This window comes from Puma concolor, chromosome D1, assembly GCF_028749965.1.
Source record: "Puma concolor isolate L17-30 chromosome D1, mPumCon1.1.hap2, whole genome shotgun sequence".
Lineage (NCBI taxonomy): Eukaryota > Metazoa > Chordata > Mammalia > Carnivora > Felidae > Puma > Puma concolor.
This window is the reverse complement of record NC_141676.1, coordinates 58,956,172-58,972,060: the sequence shown is the minus strand read 5'-3', so window position 1 is coordinate 58,972,060 and position 15,889 is coordinate 58,956,172. Positions and strand designations below refer to the sequence as shown.

The 15,889-nt window shown below is 37.0% G+C and overlaps 1 protein-coding gene and 1 long non-coding RNA gene across 5 annotated transcripts in view; one reads left to right on the top strand and one right to left on the bottom strand.

Moving 5' to 3' along the window:
- The window catches only part of RNF169 (ring finger protein 169), a 110,961-nt gene that overhangs the window by 75,316 nt on the left and 19,756 nt on the right, over positions 1 to 15,889 (bottom strand). For all 4 annotated transcript variants that reach the window (XR_015241077.1, XR_015241079.1, XR_015241078.1 and 1 more), the window contains exon 2: positions 883 to 956. Coding sequence is in view for 1 of the 4 variants with exons in the window: in XM_086678313.1 (XP_086534439.1) it covers positions 883 to 956 (74 nt within the window). In the remaining 3 variants the exon portion in view is untranslated. The remainder of the gene's footprint in view (positions 1 to 882; positions 957 to 15,889) is intronic.
- Positions 1 to 15,889, top strand: part of LOC147576752 (uncharacterized) — a 42,729-nt gene that overhangs the window by 8,217 nt on the left and 18,623 nt on the right. The window contains exon 2 of the long non-coding RNA XR_015241081.1: positions 7,112 to 7,215. This is a non-coding gene — a long non-coding RNA (uncharacterized LOC147576752). The remainder of the gene's footprint in view (positions 1 to 7,111; positions 7,216 to 15,889) is intronic.

The following is a 15,889-nucleotide window of genomic DNA, read 5'->3' as shown; positions in this document are numbered from 1 at the left end:
ATAAAATAAAAGGGAGCATGAGGACCCAAGTCAACATTTGACACTCTCACTTAAAAGAGAAAGTCAAAAAATGTATAATAATTAAGCAGAGTTCTCTATTTTCTCCTTCATGTGACCTCCTTAAATACTGATTTTTCCATTCAATATAAAATGCCACAATAATGTTATTGTCTCACCTGTTTTATGATGATGTCTGATTCAGATTAGGTGGATAATTTACCTTTACAAAACATTAAATATCCACATGTAGAATCATTTACGGAGGTGTGTAAGGTATGGTGGTATAGGGAAAGGGCTGGGGAAGGATGATACAAATCTTGTAACATTCTTCTTATTACCAGCCTTTTTGACATCTTAATTCTCTAAGTGATTCCCAGACAATTAGCTTGAGAACATCTAAAATAAGATGATGTGAACATAGCTAAAAGCTTTCCCAGTGGTAAACATTCTCCACCTAGGAAATTATTTCACTACCCTCTGAATGGCCTAAGTTACAGTTCTTCTGGAGTACATAACAGAGTAAAAGCAACAAAAGATAACACCAATTACACATAATTAGAGGAACTTTGCAAGATAAGGAAAAATAATACAAGCTATTATTATTAAAGCTTAAATGTTAGCTTTTAACCAACATTTAAATGCCAAGAATACCCCCTTGTTGCAGGTGTAAGATAGGCTTGGTGAGCTACATTTTCATCTTTGAAAGGATAGCTAAAAAGAGGTTCTTAGTTAAGGTTTACTCTACTTCTATTATAGCTACGGTATAAGGTAATACAGAGAAAGGCTCTGCATTGTAAATTAAAAACCCACTAAGCATTCTTTAATGTCATTATTTCAATTTACTTTAAGAATATGAGTGATATGATAATGTGTATACTATACCTTTCTCAGGCTTTCATATTCCTCACGAAGTTCCCCAGGCTTGCTTAATTTGATTGGTGCTCTGAATATAAACTCTGGAGAAAAGGGAAAAGAAACACTTTTTAACAGAAGTTTCTAGGAAAGAACCCCAAACCTTGTCCTACTGCTGTCCTCACATTATAAACCACATGAAAAATTGTAGTCATCTTAATTTGAATAGTCATTCATTCGTTAACAAATATTTATTAAAGGGTATAAATGAGGCAGAGTTCTAAGCACCGGTTCAGAAGCACTGAACACATAAAGCTCTTGCTCTTGTGGAGTTTAGGATCTTACAGACAGTAAACAAACAAGTGTGTACATAATACCACTGGTGGTACTGTTATGGAGGAAAATAAATGTAGGATGAAAGAAAAAGGTTATTTTATATAGAATGGTCTGGAAGGGCCTGGTAAAATAACATGTTAAAGGACCTCAAGGAAAAACTATACTTAAAGTTCTTAGTTCAATGTTACTAAGTAACATTTTAAATGAGCTGAAGTTTTATTCATAACACTGTATCTTTCTATTTCTTTTTCAACATTGCCATTGCCAGCAGAGTATTTTCCTGTATCCAACCTGTAAATATTTTCAGTATATAACCTGATTTTTTTACCCTTAAAGCCTTTGTGGTTTTTATTGGCCTATAGAAGAAAGTCAAAACTCTTCAATCTGTCATTCAAGGCCCTCCAAAGGCATATCACAACTTCATCTTTCTCCAGCATTGGATCTCTTAACCCTTGACTGTTTAGTTACAATAGATCCATGCCATATATTTTTAAACTTTCTACACTGTTTTCTTAGCTGAAATTCTGTTTTCTACCCTCATCTCTCTATATTTTTAAGTCCAAGCTATCCAGGACCACAGGAGACATACAGTACACACGGGTAATATAAATAGATGATAAAAATCTGAATTAAGAATAGGAATAAAAGATAGTTCTAGGGGCACCTGGGTTGCTCATTTGGTTAAGCATCCGACTCTTGATTTTGGCTCAGGTCATGATCTCAGAGTTGTGAGATCAAGCCCTGCATCAGGCGCCATGCTGGGCATGGAGCCTGCTTAAGATTCTCCCTCTGGAAAATGGGTGATTGGCACCAAGAAGGGCACTTGTTGGGATGAGCACTGGGTGTTGTATATAAGCGATGAATCACAGGAATCTACCCCCAAAACCAAGAGGACACTGTACACACTGTATGTTAGCCAACTTGACAATAAATTATATTAAAAAAAAAATTCTCCTTCTCCCTTGTCTCTGCCCCTCCCCCGCTAACATGTGCCCTCACTCACACGCGCTTTCTCTCTCAAAATCAATAAATAAATAAGTTCTAAATGCTAACAAAAAGGAGCGGAAAAGTCCACATTTACACTCCTTAAATGTGACATTTCTATATAACTCTATGTATATGTAGTGGTCAATATACAGTATTAATTTTAAGACTTTCTAAGAACTCTATATCCCACTAAGGTTGATAAATATTTGTTGTAGACAAGTAGGCTCCTCAAAAAAATTGACTTTTATCCTTTTTCAGTTGTCTCAACTATTCTGAAAGACTCTAGCATACCTAAGAAATATGGAAGATAGAAACACTGGATCTAATGCAGAAGCAGGGAACAGTAACTTAAAGGCCTACAAGTACTAGAGAACTGTTAGACTTTGCGTGTAGGAGGCAAACATTCCACCACCTTCACTCACTTAAAAAAAGTCCTGATGACTATTTTCATCATATCCCTTAGGCACATTTCTAATTATAGGCAAACAGTATTTAAAATCTGATGCTTTAATAGAGAAGGAGAAGCAGAGAGGTAAAAGAAAACCCTTAAGGCAATACAGTACTTTAAATCCATTTATGGAGAACCTATCACATGTAAAATACTTCATATATATTTTCTCAGTGAATCTTCACAGAAACTTTGTAAGGCAGGTATTATACCCATTTTACAAGAAGGAAAATGAGAGGTTAATGACTTGTCTAAGGCCACAAAACTAGTAAATGGCAAAACCAACAGAAAACTATTAATAGGAATAAAGAGGGAAATCAAATAATTATTAAAAAGGCAACCCAACAAAGAAGATATAATAATCACGAACTTGTATGAACATATACCACAGCAAAAAAACTAATAACATTATAAGGAGGAATTAATAAATCCAAAATAATGGTAAGAAATTTTAACACACCACAACTAAAAACATATCAGGCAGTCCAAAAGGAAGTAAAAATGTAGAAAAACTGAACAAAAAAATTAACAAACTTTATCCTAATATATTTATATATATGTGTGCACTCAATGAATAGAATATATATTCCTTAAAGCAAACAAGGAACAATTAAAAATTCACTAGGTCACAAAGAACTTCCAAAGAATTCATATTATACAGACTTTGCTCTTGGATCCTAGCTGCTATTTTCCAAGCCAAGTTTTCTGGCTACTTGGCTGGTTATTCTGGATTACCCAATATTCTTTTTCTTTTTTTTTTTTTTTTTTTTTTTAAATTTTTTTTTTCCACGTTTTTATTTATTTTTGGGACAGAGAGAGACAGAGCATGAACGGGGGAGGGGCAGAGAGAGAGGGAGACACAGAATCGGAAACAGGCTCCAGGCTCTGAGCCATCAGCCCAGAGCCTGACGCGGGGCTCGAACTCACGGACCGCGAGATCGTGACCTGGCTGAAGTCGGACGCTTAACCGACTGCGCCACCCAGGCGCCCCCCCAATATTCTTTTTCAATAAATTCTTTTTCTGCTTAAATTTGCCAGAGTAGATTTCTGCTGATTAAAACAGACAACCGGCTGGTTGCATCTTTTAGGTGAAACTATGAAATGACCCATAAACCAAGCTCTAGTAAAACAGGTTAAGAAAACAAAGAGAGAGAAGACAAAGTAATACCTAGAATAAAGAGAAGGACCAAAATACAGATATCAAGGTTGGGGGGGGGGGGGGGTGTTAAATCTCCAAAGGTTATCAAACAATGCTATAATGAATGATCTTGCATGCATATCATTTTGCAAGTATATTCATAGATCAAAGTGTTGGAATTACAGTTACTTGTCAAAGAATATGTACCTACGTGTTTTTGTAATTCTGACAGACAATACCAAGTCTTCCTTCCTTCCGCTGGCCTATACTGATTTAAGTCCCACCAGCAATGCATAAGAATGCCATTTCCTCATACCTTTTCCAACACAACAAGTGTTGAAACATTTTAGTTTTGCCAATCTAATAGGCGAAATTCTGTATCTTATATACATATTTTATGAGTGAAATTGAGTACTTTTCATGTTTGAGTAATTTGCATTTACTTTGGTATGAAATGTTCTTTACTCCTTATATTAACTTTTTCTTCTTGATTTGTAAAAGCTCTCTTTCTATAAGGTAAATTAGCTTTATGTCACATAACTAGCAACACTTTTCCTAGTCTATCATTTGCCTTGACTTTGCTTATAGTGGTTATTTTTATGTAGTTATATTCATCAAACTTCTTTTATGGCTTCAGTATTTTTGTACAATTGGAAAGACCTTCCCCAGGCCAAAATATAATAGCAAATTCTATCATATTTTCTTCTGGTACAAAGTATAAGATTCTTCTCCTGTCTCCTTTAAAAAATTCCAAATCTTTATTTTTATTTGAGGAGCAACATGAGGAACACAGTCTTATTCAGGCTTATAAACTTACTATCCAACACAAGGGACCAAAAATATTTTAGTGGTGGCCTGGTGGAAATGATGACAATTTTTATTTACCGTTGGAGAATTTGCTTCTTGACAATGGTCTTGCTAACATTTGGAACAAAATGTCCAAAGAGCTTACCATCTTCATCACATAGTGTAAATGATACAATGTTAAAAGCCTGATCCCCAAATAGAAGTTTCCAGAGCTTTGGAGAACTCATCTCAACTACTTCCTCTTCTGTAAAATCAGAGTATTATGACCGGCCATTATGAGGATCAAATGAGTGTAATGAAAATGAAAACACTATAAACTATTTCAGCCAGTATAGTGGAATGCAATAAAATCTACTAACTACAAAATTGTCTCTGGTATTGGAGAGAGAAAGAAGTTGTGGTTTGGTCTGGTTTACTTGCAATTACAACTTACAAGAAAAAAAAATATAATTATTCAATTGCTTTGATAAGTATATTACATTGCAAGTTAAATTAACTTTCGGACACCTATCAATAGAAATCTCAAAGTTTATATATAAGGCCAAGTGGAACTCAGCATACTGACTGAAATCTGGGCCTTGACTTATTTGAGAGTAAAAGGTAATGGGTAGGGTAGAGGTGAAGTACCAATTTACATTCACCAAAATCAGTACTAATATAGATTAGCTTAATATCAGATTAAGATTAATAATGTTTAGGAGCAACTGGGTGGTGGCTCAGTCAGTTAAGCCTCTGACTTGGGCTCAGGTCATGATCTCATGGTTTGTGAGTTTGAGCATTACGTAGCACTCTGTGCTGACAGCTCAGAGCCTGGAACCTGTTTCAGATTCTGTGTCTCCCTCTCTGCCCCTCCCCCACTCACGCTCTGTCTCTCTCTCTCTCTCAAAAACAATAAACATTAAAAAAATTTTTCTTAAAGATTAATGATGTTTAATGCTTTAACAATACAAAATGCTAAATAGTCAAGATCATTTTTTGCCCCAACAGAACTGTGCTACATTAAATGGCATTGTGCCCCCAAATTCACAAAAAAAACTGTGAATTGGTCCAACATGACACTAATTTAAATATTTAATCCTATTTCCCATTTTACTAATACCCTCTAGAAATGTTAACAAGGCAAAAAAAATCCCATCTTTATCCTATGGACTTGCAAAAAAAAAATCCATATTATATTCTAATACCTGCTCGGTCAATCAAGTGAAAGTATTTAGAAATGCCAAGGCTTCTCTTTGCCTTGGTCTCTTCATCTATCAAATAAAGATCAAAATACTGGCCAACCTACCTCCTAGGAATGCAGAGGATCACAATTAATAGAAGTAGGAGTAATCAATGAAGAATCCCTATAATAAATAAAAACAGCTAACATTTAATAAAAGTACACTATATGCTAAATGTCGCACACACACACACACGCACACGCACACACACAATGTAGAAAAGAATTAACATAGCAGGCCTCACTGCCTATCTCAAAAGGCCCACTTACAAGGTTGGCCCTTGGCTGACTGGGGCCTAGGAACTTGGATTTCAGTAGAGTTTGCACCCCCACAACTGATTAGGTACAGGTTTACTACACCTAAATTATTTATAGAAACAATACAGTTATGGTGAATACCTTCTTTCAGGCTGGGAGTCTGTAATTTTGGCACATGCTAGGCAGAGGGTGCCCATCATCAGCCCCTAATAAAAACTCTAATGAGCTTCCCTAGTTGGCAACATTTCACATGTGTTGTAACAACTTGTTACTAGGGAAATTAAGCATGTCCAGTGTGACTTAACTGAAAGTGGACTCTGGAAGCTTTCATCTGGTTTCCCCTGAACTTTGTCTTATGTGCCTTTGCTGATTTTGAATTATATCCTTTCACTATAATAATTCATAGCCATGAGCATAACTATATGCAGTGTCCTATTAGTACTGCTGGTGAATCATCATAACTGGGTGGTCTTGGGCTTTCCTGAGACACACACACACACACACACACACACACACACACACACACACCATGGACTAAAATTAAAATCTCTTTAGATCTCATTTCTACCTGAGAGACAAGAGTGGCAACACACTAGATAACTTGTAAAGTTAATGATTCAGTAACAATATTTTTATTTCATTTTAATTTACTACTCAATAGGTTTCTCCAAATTCTGAAATACTCTATTAAAGTTTAACATGATGGTAAAAATGCTATTAGATTTTAAACTTACATAAGAGTAGCTATAATATCTAAATAATTTCTTTGAAGCTTTCTGAAATGTGGTGTTTCAATCTGCTTGAACTATTGAGAAATGGAACAGAAAAGGGCCAGAAAAATGAAAATCTCCCCTTTTAAATCACAATCTTTTACAATGTCTCTTAAAGCTGACTGGAAAACATGTATAAAATCAACATTATTAATTATACTAAGACATTTACCAATCATTATTAACCTTTCAGGTTCCCCACCTTTTAATAAAGAAAAAAACAATCCCTTATAATACAAGAGCTGCTGTCTGCTGATGTGGGACTTTTTTCTCTTTATTTCCCTCTGCCTTTCTAGGGTCATAAGTCAGATTCCTCCACTCCAAAAGATGAAATTATGGCTGAAACACCTGCAATACTACCACTAGAGCAGAGCAACTGGAGAAAACCCAGATGACCCTGGTATGGTGATGCCTTTTCATATATACTATCAAAAATATAATTTGTAGACATCATTAAAATTAAAAATGTCTGCTCTGCAAAAGACAATGTAAAGAGAATGAGAAGATAAACCACAGACTGGACAAAATATTTGCAACAGACATAGCTGATATAAACATAAGACTATTACCTAAAATATACAAAGAACTAGGGGTGCCTGGCTGGCTCAGTCAGTAGAGCATGCAACTCTTGATCTCGGGGTTGTGAGTTCAAGCCCCATGCTAGATGCAGAGATTACTTCAAAAAAATTGTAAGTTTTTTAAAAATATACAAAGAACTATTAAATTCAAAAGAAAACAATCTGATTTTTTGGGGGGTAAAAGACCTTAACAGACACCTCACCAAGGATATACACATGGCAAATAAGCACATAAAAAGATACTCCATATCATAGGTCATTAAGGAGTTATGAATTAAAACAAGATACCACTACACACCTATTAGAATAGCCAAAATCCAAAACATGGAGAAAACCAAATGCTGGCGAGGATGTGGAGCAACAGGAACTCATTCACCGCTAGTGAGAATGCAAAATGGTACAGCCACTTTGGAAGACAGTCTGGCAGTTTCTTACAAAACTAAACAGTCTTACCATATGATCCACCAATTGTACTCCTTGATATTTACACAAATGAGTTAAAAACTTATGTCCACACAAAAACCTGCACAAAGATATTTTTATCTGCTTTATTCATAATCACTAAAACTTGGAGACAACCAAGATATCCTTCAGTAAGTAAATGGATAAATAAACTGTGGTACATCCAGAAAATGGAATATTATTTAGTGTTAAAAAGAAATGAGCTATTAAAGACATGAAATGACATGGAGGAAATTTAAATGCATATTACTAAGTGAAAGAAGCCACTCTGAAAAAGCTACATATTGAATGATTCCAACCACATGACATTCTAGAAAAGACAAAATTATGGAGACAAAAAAAAAAAAAAAAAGATCAGGGTTTGCCATGAATGGAGGGGGGTAGGGATGAGGTGGCAGAGCACGGAGAACTCTTACCCCAGTAAAAACACACTATACAGGGGCACCTGTATACACACTATACTGGGTAGCTCAGTTGGTTAAGCGTCTGACTTTAGCTCAAGTCATGACCTCACAGTTTGTGAGTTCAAACACCACCATGGCGCTCTGTGCTGATGCTCAGTCCAGAGCCTGGAGCCTGCTTCAGATTCTGGGTCTCCCTCTCTCTCTGCCCCTCCCCCGCTCCCACTCTGTCTCTGTCTCTCTCAAAAATAAATAAAACATAAAACATTAAAAAAATTTAATAAAAAAATACTCTGTACAATATTATAATGATGGATATATGTCATTATATATTTGTCCAAACCCAAAGAACATACAAGAGTGAACTCTAAAGCAAACTACAGACTGTGTGATTATAATGTGGCATTGTAGGCTCATCCTTGGTAACAAATCTAATATTTTGGTGAATGATATTGATAACGTGGGAGACTAAAAACACCACTACCCTCCTTAGTCCTGAGAAGTTAGTCCCAAACCCAATTCCTCTACCAGCTTCTATAGGGATTTTCAAGTGTTTCAGTAGCATAGAAACAACCACTCACCTTTCCTTCACTGCACAGAACAGACAAGCTAGAAACTACTTCAGGTGTCACTGAGGTGCTGAATATCTTGGTATTTGTAAATGAATCCAATGGTTGTAATACTTTCTTAATGCCTGTCCTGCAACTACTACTACGTTTAACAGGAAGAGAAACTCTCTAAGGATATGATGCCTTAAGAATGACACATCCCTGTGGCTGGTGACCTAAACAGAGTATTGCATTCAGTCTAATGTGAACTGGAAGAGCAGCTATACTTCCTTGAAGGTCCTTCCTGAAAAGGATTTTCTCTGGGGTGGGGTGACTGGGTTATTAATAAAGGCAAACAAACAAAACAAAATAGAAGACAGGCATTTTTCTAATTGTACCAAAACCTCAGGAATGAAGCATCACTGACAAATCATACTCAATACAAAATTAGAAAAAGAAACTCACTCGTACTGGGAAGATGTTAACCCTAACAACTCCCAAATCCAAAGTTAATCATTCCTTGGTACCTGGCTATGCTTGAGTTTTCACCCCTGTACATTCAAATTCTTATCAGTACATCAGAAAGAACAAGAACTTTGGACTCAGGTCCCAAGACCTAGATCCTAATTTGAATACTCAGACTTACTAGCTATTTATCCTTGGGCAAATAAAAAAAAAAAATTCTCTTTGGGTAATTTCCATCTCTGTCACCACCTGCGGCACCATTATGATGGCCAGCAGTTATGTAACACTTACATTATGCCAGGCTCATTTCTAAGCACTTTGTATTTATTAACTCATCTAATCGTTATAATGACCCAAAGGGGACATACTATTATCCCAATTTTATAGAGCATTTAATTTGCCCAAGGCTATGCTGCTATCAGTGAAAGAGCTATGACTTGAACCCAAGCAATCTGGTTCCAGAATCTGTGCTCTTATCCACAATTCCTTATTACTTCTTTAATAATAATTTTTTTAAAAAAGCCTAAAATCCCTATGAAACAATAGGTAAACAACATGAACAGGTGGCTTATAGTAAAAATAAAGTCAGAGGTTGGCACCCAACTCTTGATTTCAGCTCAGGACATAGTCTTGTGGTTTGTGAGGTTGACCCCCTGAAGGAAGAAGCACGGAGCCTGCTTAGAATCCTCTCTCCCTCTATGCCCCTCCCCTGCTTGCATGTACTCTCTTTCTCTCTCTCAAAATAAATAAACATTTAAAAATAAATTCAGATGACTTATAAACATATTAAAATGTGTTCAATGTCATGCATATTTTAAGATACCAAGAACTTTTAAAACAAAACACTTCTTTTTATCAGATTGGCAAAAATCAAAGAGTTTGATAAAGACGAGTTAGCAAAGGTATCCTTTATCTTAAAGATATCTCACAGATGTGTACAAAGATGTTACGTATAAGAATGTTCACTGTGGGGGCGCCTGGGTGGCTCAGTCGGTTGAGCGTCTGATTTTGGCTCAGGTCATGATCTCAGGTTGACGAGTTCGAGCCCCGTGTGGGGCTCTGTGCTGATGGCTTGGAGCCTGGAGCCTGCTTCGGATTCTGTATCTCCCTCTCTCTCTGCCCCTCCCCTGCCCATGCTCTGTCTCTCTCTGTCTCAAAAATAAACATTTAAAAAAAAATTTTTTTTAAATAATGTTCACTGTGGATCCTCACAATACTAAAGACTGAAAACAACCTAAATATCCTTCAATTAGAGACACTGAATAAATTATCAGATGACTGGGATACCATGAATCTATTACTATACTGTCTGCTTTAATTCCTGGTCTGGTTTCTTGGTTTACCCAGTAATTTTTATTAGAATGTCTTTCATTGTGTATGAAAAACTGTAGAGGCTCTGGATGATATTACATTCCTACAGAGGATTCATCATATTCTCCATAAGCATTTAGAATGAGGGCAGATCACCTCACAATCCAATCAGGACAGGAGCTGATTCAAAGCTGGCTGCAGTCTTTGTAAAGCTTGTAAAGCTTACCCTGCTTTGTAGCCCTTCAGAGGTCCAACTGAGAGTCTGGGTGTTTACCAGGACTACTTCCCTTGGAAGGTCTTCAAATTTTCTCTCCACTAAAGAACTGCTACAAGAATCCTTTGCTTTTCAGTAGCTTTCTGTGAAGGTTCTTAGCCCTTTTTTTTACCCTCCACAGTTTAAGAATCAACAAATCCTTAAGATAAAAAAGCAGGTAGGGGCGCCTGGATGGCGCAGTCGGTTAAGCGTCCGACTTCAGCCAGGTCACGATCTCGCGGTCCGGGAGTTCGAGCCCCGCGTCGGGCTCTGGGCTGATGGCTCAGAGCCTGGAGCCTGTTTCCAGTTCTGTGTCTTCCTCTCTCTCTGCCCCTCCCCCGTTCATGCTCTGTCTCTCTCTGTCCCAAAAATAAATAAATGTTGAAAAAAAAAATTAAAAAAAAAAAAAAAAGCAGGTAGAGGGAGAAAAGGGAGTGGGGAAATGTACTTCCCTTCTCTCTGGGATCTTGGCCTCTCAAGTTCTTGTTGCTCTGTCAGCCTTGAACTACAATTTTTGTATCCCCAGCCCCATGAAGAAAGCTTTGCTATCTTTCCACCTCTTAAAGTTACACTCTCCATTCGTCAAGAGACCATAAATGTCTGAAGTCCTGGCTGCTTTAGCAACGTATCAATGCCTCCATATAGATTTTTTTTTTAATCAGGCGTTTCTAGTTATTCTCAACAGGAGTTTTGGTCTACTACAATCTGCTCCATCATAGCCAGAATCAAAATCTACATTTTTCATAAGCAATGGAAAAGACAAATTTTTATCATCAGACAACAGACCATTACTATAGAAGGAATGAGCAGTGAGGAAGAATACAAAAGTAGAGAATATTCCTTCGAGAAGATCAAGAAAGGGATACAGTAAAGGTAAAAACATTTGTGTTCCAAGTCCTAAAGAAACTTAAAATCTTTCTAGGGGAGGAAAAACATACTTGGTTGGGTGAGACAATTATAGAATGTCAAAGAGTTATAAAACTAAACATTTAAAAGCTGCATAGAACAGGGGCACCTGGCTGGCTCAGTCAGTAGAGCATGTGACTCTTGATCTCAGCGTTGTAAGTTTGAGTCCATATTGGATGTAGAGATTACTTAAAAACAAAATCTTAAAAAAAAAAAAAAAGAGCTGCATAGAACAGCAAGAGATAGAGGTGCACAAAAGCAAAGGGAAGACAATGAATCCAAGTACATCTTCTATAACAAAACATATGTAAGTGCAGAGATCCACAGGATACAAGAGGGCATTATCCATATTAATTTCAAGGTTATCTGCTGGTACTATCCACCAAACAACCACTATCAAGTAGAGTAAGTGAAAGGAGAAATCTTAATGTTAAATTAAGCATATCATTTAGAATTAGGAAGGTGGAGACATGCAGAGTGAACCACAAATCCATTCTAAAATGAAACTAAAGTGTTTTCTATTTTATCTACTATTTTTTGGTTTACTCCTTCTAACTCTAAGAGTTCAGATGACAGCCAAATACTAACTGTCCAAGTACTAACTGTCTTAAACTAACGCAACTGTTCATTTCCCCACTTGCCCAAGACAAATAACAATTTATAGCAAGCAATATAAAGAGTGGTTACCTGGGGAAAAGAAGGGCAGAGAGAAAAAGTTAAAAGCTAATAAAATGTTAATACCAAACCTTAAGACTGTTTACTTAAGTATTGTAATTAACACCACAGATTACCACTACATGAACTTATACTGCTTGTATTTTAAAACTATCCTTTGGCAAAGAACTAATCAAATCAAAATGTTACAGCTCACATACCAAGAACATATAAAATGCTTACAACTTTTGACCTAATAATTAATCTCCAGGAATCTAAGAAAATAATCTAAAATACATAAAAACTTTTACATAAAAAGATTTTCATTGCAACCTATTCATAATTGCAAAACAAAAACTGAGAATAACCTAAAAGTCCAATTTTGAGAGAATGGTTAGGCTAATTACAGACAGTCTATATAATGCATGATTATTCTGCCATTAAAATTTTATATAAAGACTTTTTAATAATGGGAGATATAAGAAAGAAATAATAAGATAGAAAGATAGAAAACCATTTAGATTAAACGAGAGATGCAAGTTGCCAGACTCAATGCCTTATAATTTCAAACATAAAAAAAACAAAAAACATTAAGCAGGGGCATGTGACTGGCGCCACTGGTAGAGCAACAACTCTTGATCTAGGGGTCATGAGTTCAAGCCCCACACTGGGCACAGAGCCTGCTTAAAGAAAACAAACAAACACTAAGCATAGAAATAGCAATAAACAAGTGGAAAAAGAAACAGCAATATAAATGCAGAAGTCACAGAAGGAACAAAAATATTAAGTTATCATGTAAAAAGTATGGAAGAATAATGAAAAAAGTTTCCAGAGATTAGGAAATTAAAGCAGGAATGACCAGTAAAGAAGAAGGGAGTTGCTGTGGGAAGAAAAAACACACAAAACAAGGCATGACACCTGAAATTAATACTACACTATATGTTAACTAACTGGAATTTAAATAAAAACTTGAGGGGCGTCTAGTGGCTCAGTTGGTTGAGCATCCGACTCTTGATTTCGGCTCAGGTCATGACCTCACAGATACAAGATCCAGCCCCATATTGGGCTCCACACTGAGCATGGAGCTTACTTGGGACTCTCTCTCTCTCTCTCTCTCTGTCTCTGTCTCTCCCCTGCTTGCATGCTCTCTCTCTCAAGATAAACATTTTTTTAAAACCCTTGAAAATAAAAACAAAGTATGAGACCCTTTGCCCAAAGCATTTATAATATAGCTTATTAATGAAGACAAATTCATAAAGTTTTTAAAAAGATTTAAATAACAACAGAGATGATGACAGATGCAATATCACAAAATAAACAATTGCTTAGTGAAGCTTACAAGCCAATACTGCAATACTCATCTGCCCACCCACAGGAGGAAGAGAACCAGGGCTGGGAAGGAGAGGCAAGACTTTAAGATGGGACAAAGCATGGGGTGCCTGGGTGGCTCAGTCGGTTAAGCGTCCGACTTCAGCTCAGCTCATGATCTCGCGGTCTGTGGGCTCATGATCTCGCGGTCTGTGGGTTCGAGCCCCGCATCAGGCTCTGTGCTGACAGCTCAGAACCTGGAGCCTGCTTCCAATTCTGTCTCCCTCTCTCTCTGCCCCTCCCCTGCTCATGCTCTGTCTCTCTCTGTTGCAAAAATAAATAAAAACATTAAAAAAAAATTAAAAAAAAAAAAAAGGATGGGACGAAGCAGAGTCTACCCGGTAAAATTTAATTAAAAAGATGGGAGAAAAAGCATCATGCGAACAACAAAGCATGAAGTATAAAGGCTGGACAGTGAATAACTAAAACAGTGTTTAACTAAAACAGAAAGGTTGTACGGGCCAGAAAGGTAGGCTCGGGCTAGATTATGGAGAACCTTCAACAAGGTTCTCTATGAAGTTAGGCTAAGGAATCTAAACTTCACCCCGTCGGAAGCAATGATGATACTAACATATTTAATCTTATTAATATGGTACGACTATTAATAAACTATAAAACCTGTTATCCCACATGCTTGGGGAATAGGTTGTTCTTTACTTTTATGTGGTAACAATGCCAAATTTGGGCAGAATCCCCCCTACATACAGTATGAAGGAGGTACTTCTGTGATTCTATCAGCAGTGCTTGCCTGGGTTGGTCACTCAGTTAAATACTTTTTTTTAATATAGCACTTTACCAAACATATGAGTATACCTGATAACTTCTTAAGTACAAAATCCCAGGCTGTGGATACCACTCAGATACTCTCTGGGCACACCACAACATCTCTAGCCCTCAGTTTCCCCATTCCCAAAAGGGTAACAATAACTCCCTTAAATGAACTATTATGAATGATTAAATGTGATTTAATGTAATGTGTCTGGTACAGTGTTGGCTACATAACTGATATTCATTGAATGTAGAAACTTCCCTATAAGGATATAGGGATATATATCAGGGATATAAATTTCTTGGAATTATAGGAAAATATGAGAAATTCAATGAAAAAAAATGGCACCAAAGTGTTTTTTCATATATGTATTAGTGGGTCAACTTTAAAGTACTTACTAAATTAACTGCTAATAAAAATTAATAAATACTCAAATTTCAAGTTGCATCTTGCTCCCTTAGCTTAAAGAATTAACCTGATTTGTACCGTGATTTGGAAAGAATAATGAGTAGCCCAAGACTATAGACTCGTGGCCAGAGAGTAAATATTTCAGGCTTTGCAGACCATAAGGTCTCTGTCTACTCTGCTACTGTAGCATGAAAGCAGCCATAGACAATAAGTATGGCTGTGTTCCAAGAAAAGCTTTATTTACAAAAATGAGCAGCAGGCTGGGTCTGGCCTGCTGGCTCTAGCTATCAATGCCTGGTGCTAAATGTTTGCATTACCACCTCTCCCCCCACCCCCACCCCCCCAAATTCATATGTTGAAACCTAATCCCCAGTGTGATGGCATTTAGAGGTGGGGCCTTGCAAAGGCGATTAGGTCATGAGGGCTTTGCCCTCATGAATGGGATTAGTGCCCGTATGAAAGAGATGCTAGAGACCTCTGCCTTTCAACCAAGTGAGGACAAATGCAGCAAGAAAATGAGTCCGTGAACTAGGAGGTGGGCCCTCACAAGACACCAAATCTACTAGCATCTTGATCTTTGACTTCCCAGCCTCCAGGACCATGAGAAAATAATGTCTGTTGTTTATAAGCCACCTAGTCCATGATATTCTGCTATAACAGCCCAAATTGACTAAGACACATGGATTGGAGAAAGACAAAGTAACAGAGATCAACAGAATTTGCAAACGCACATATTAAACAAAAGTAGAGTGAAAGCAGTAAGCTTCCTTGTTTAGTCCAGAAATGGCCCAAACAATTAGACATGGTTAGGCCGCCTGCATTGGATCAGCACAGTCAAATCAACAGGAGACACACAATAAAAGATGTCGTAGATGCAAATACAGGTATAGGAATGCTGCAGAGAGGGAGGCCCTGTAGATGTAGGCAGAACAAGACCACCATATGGTTGTC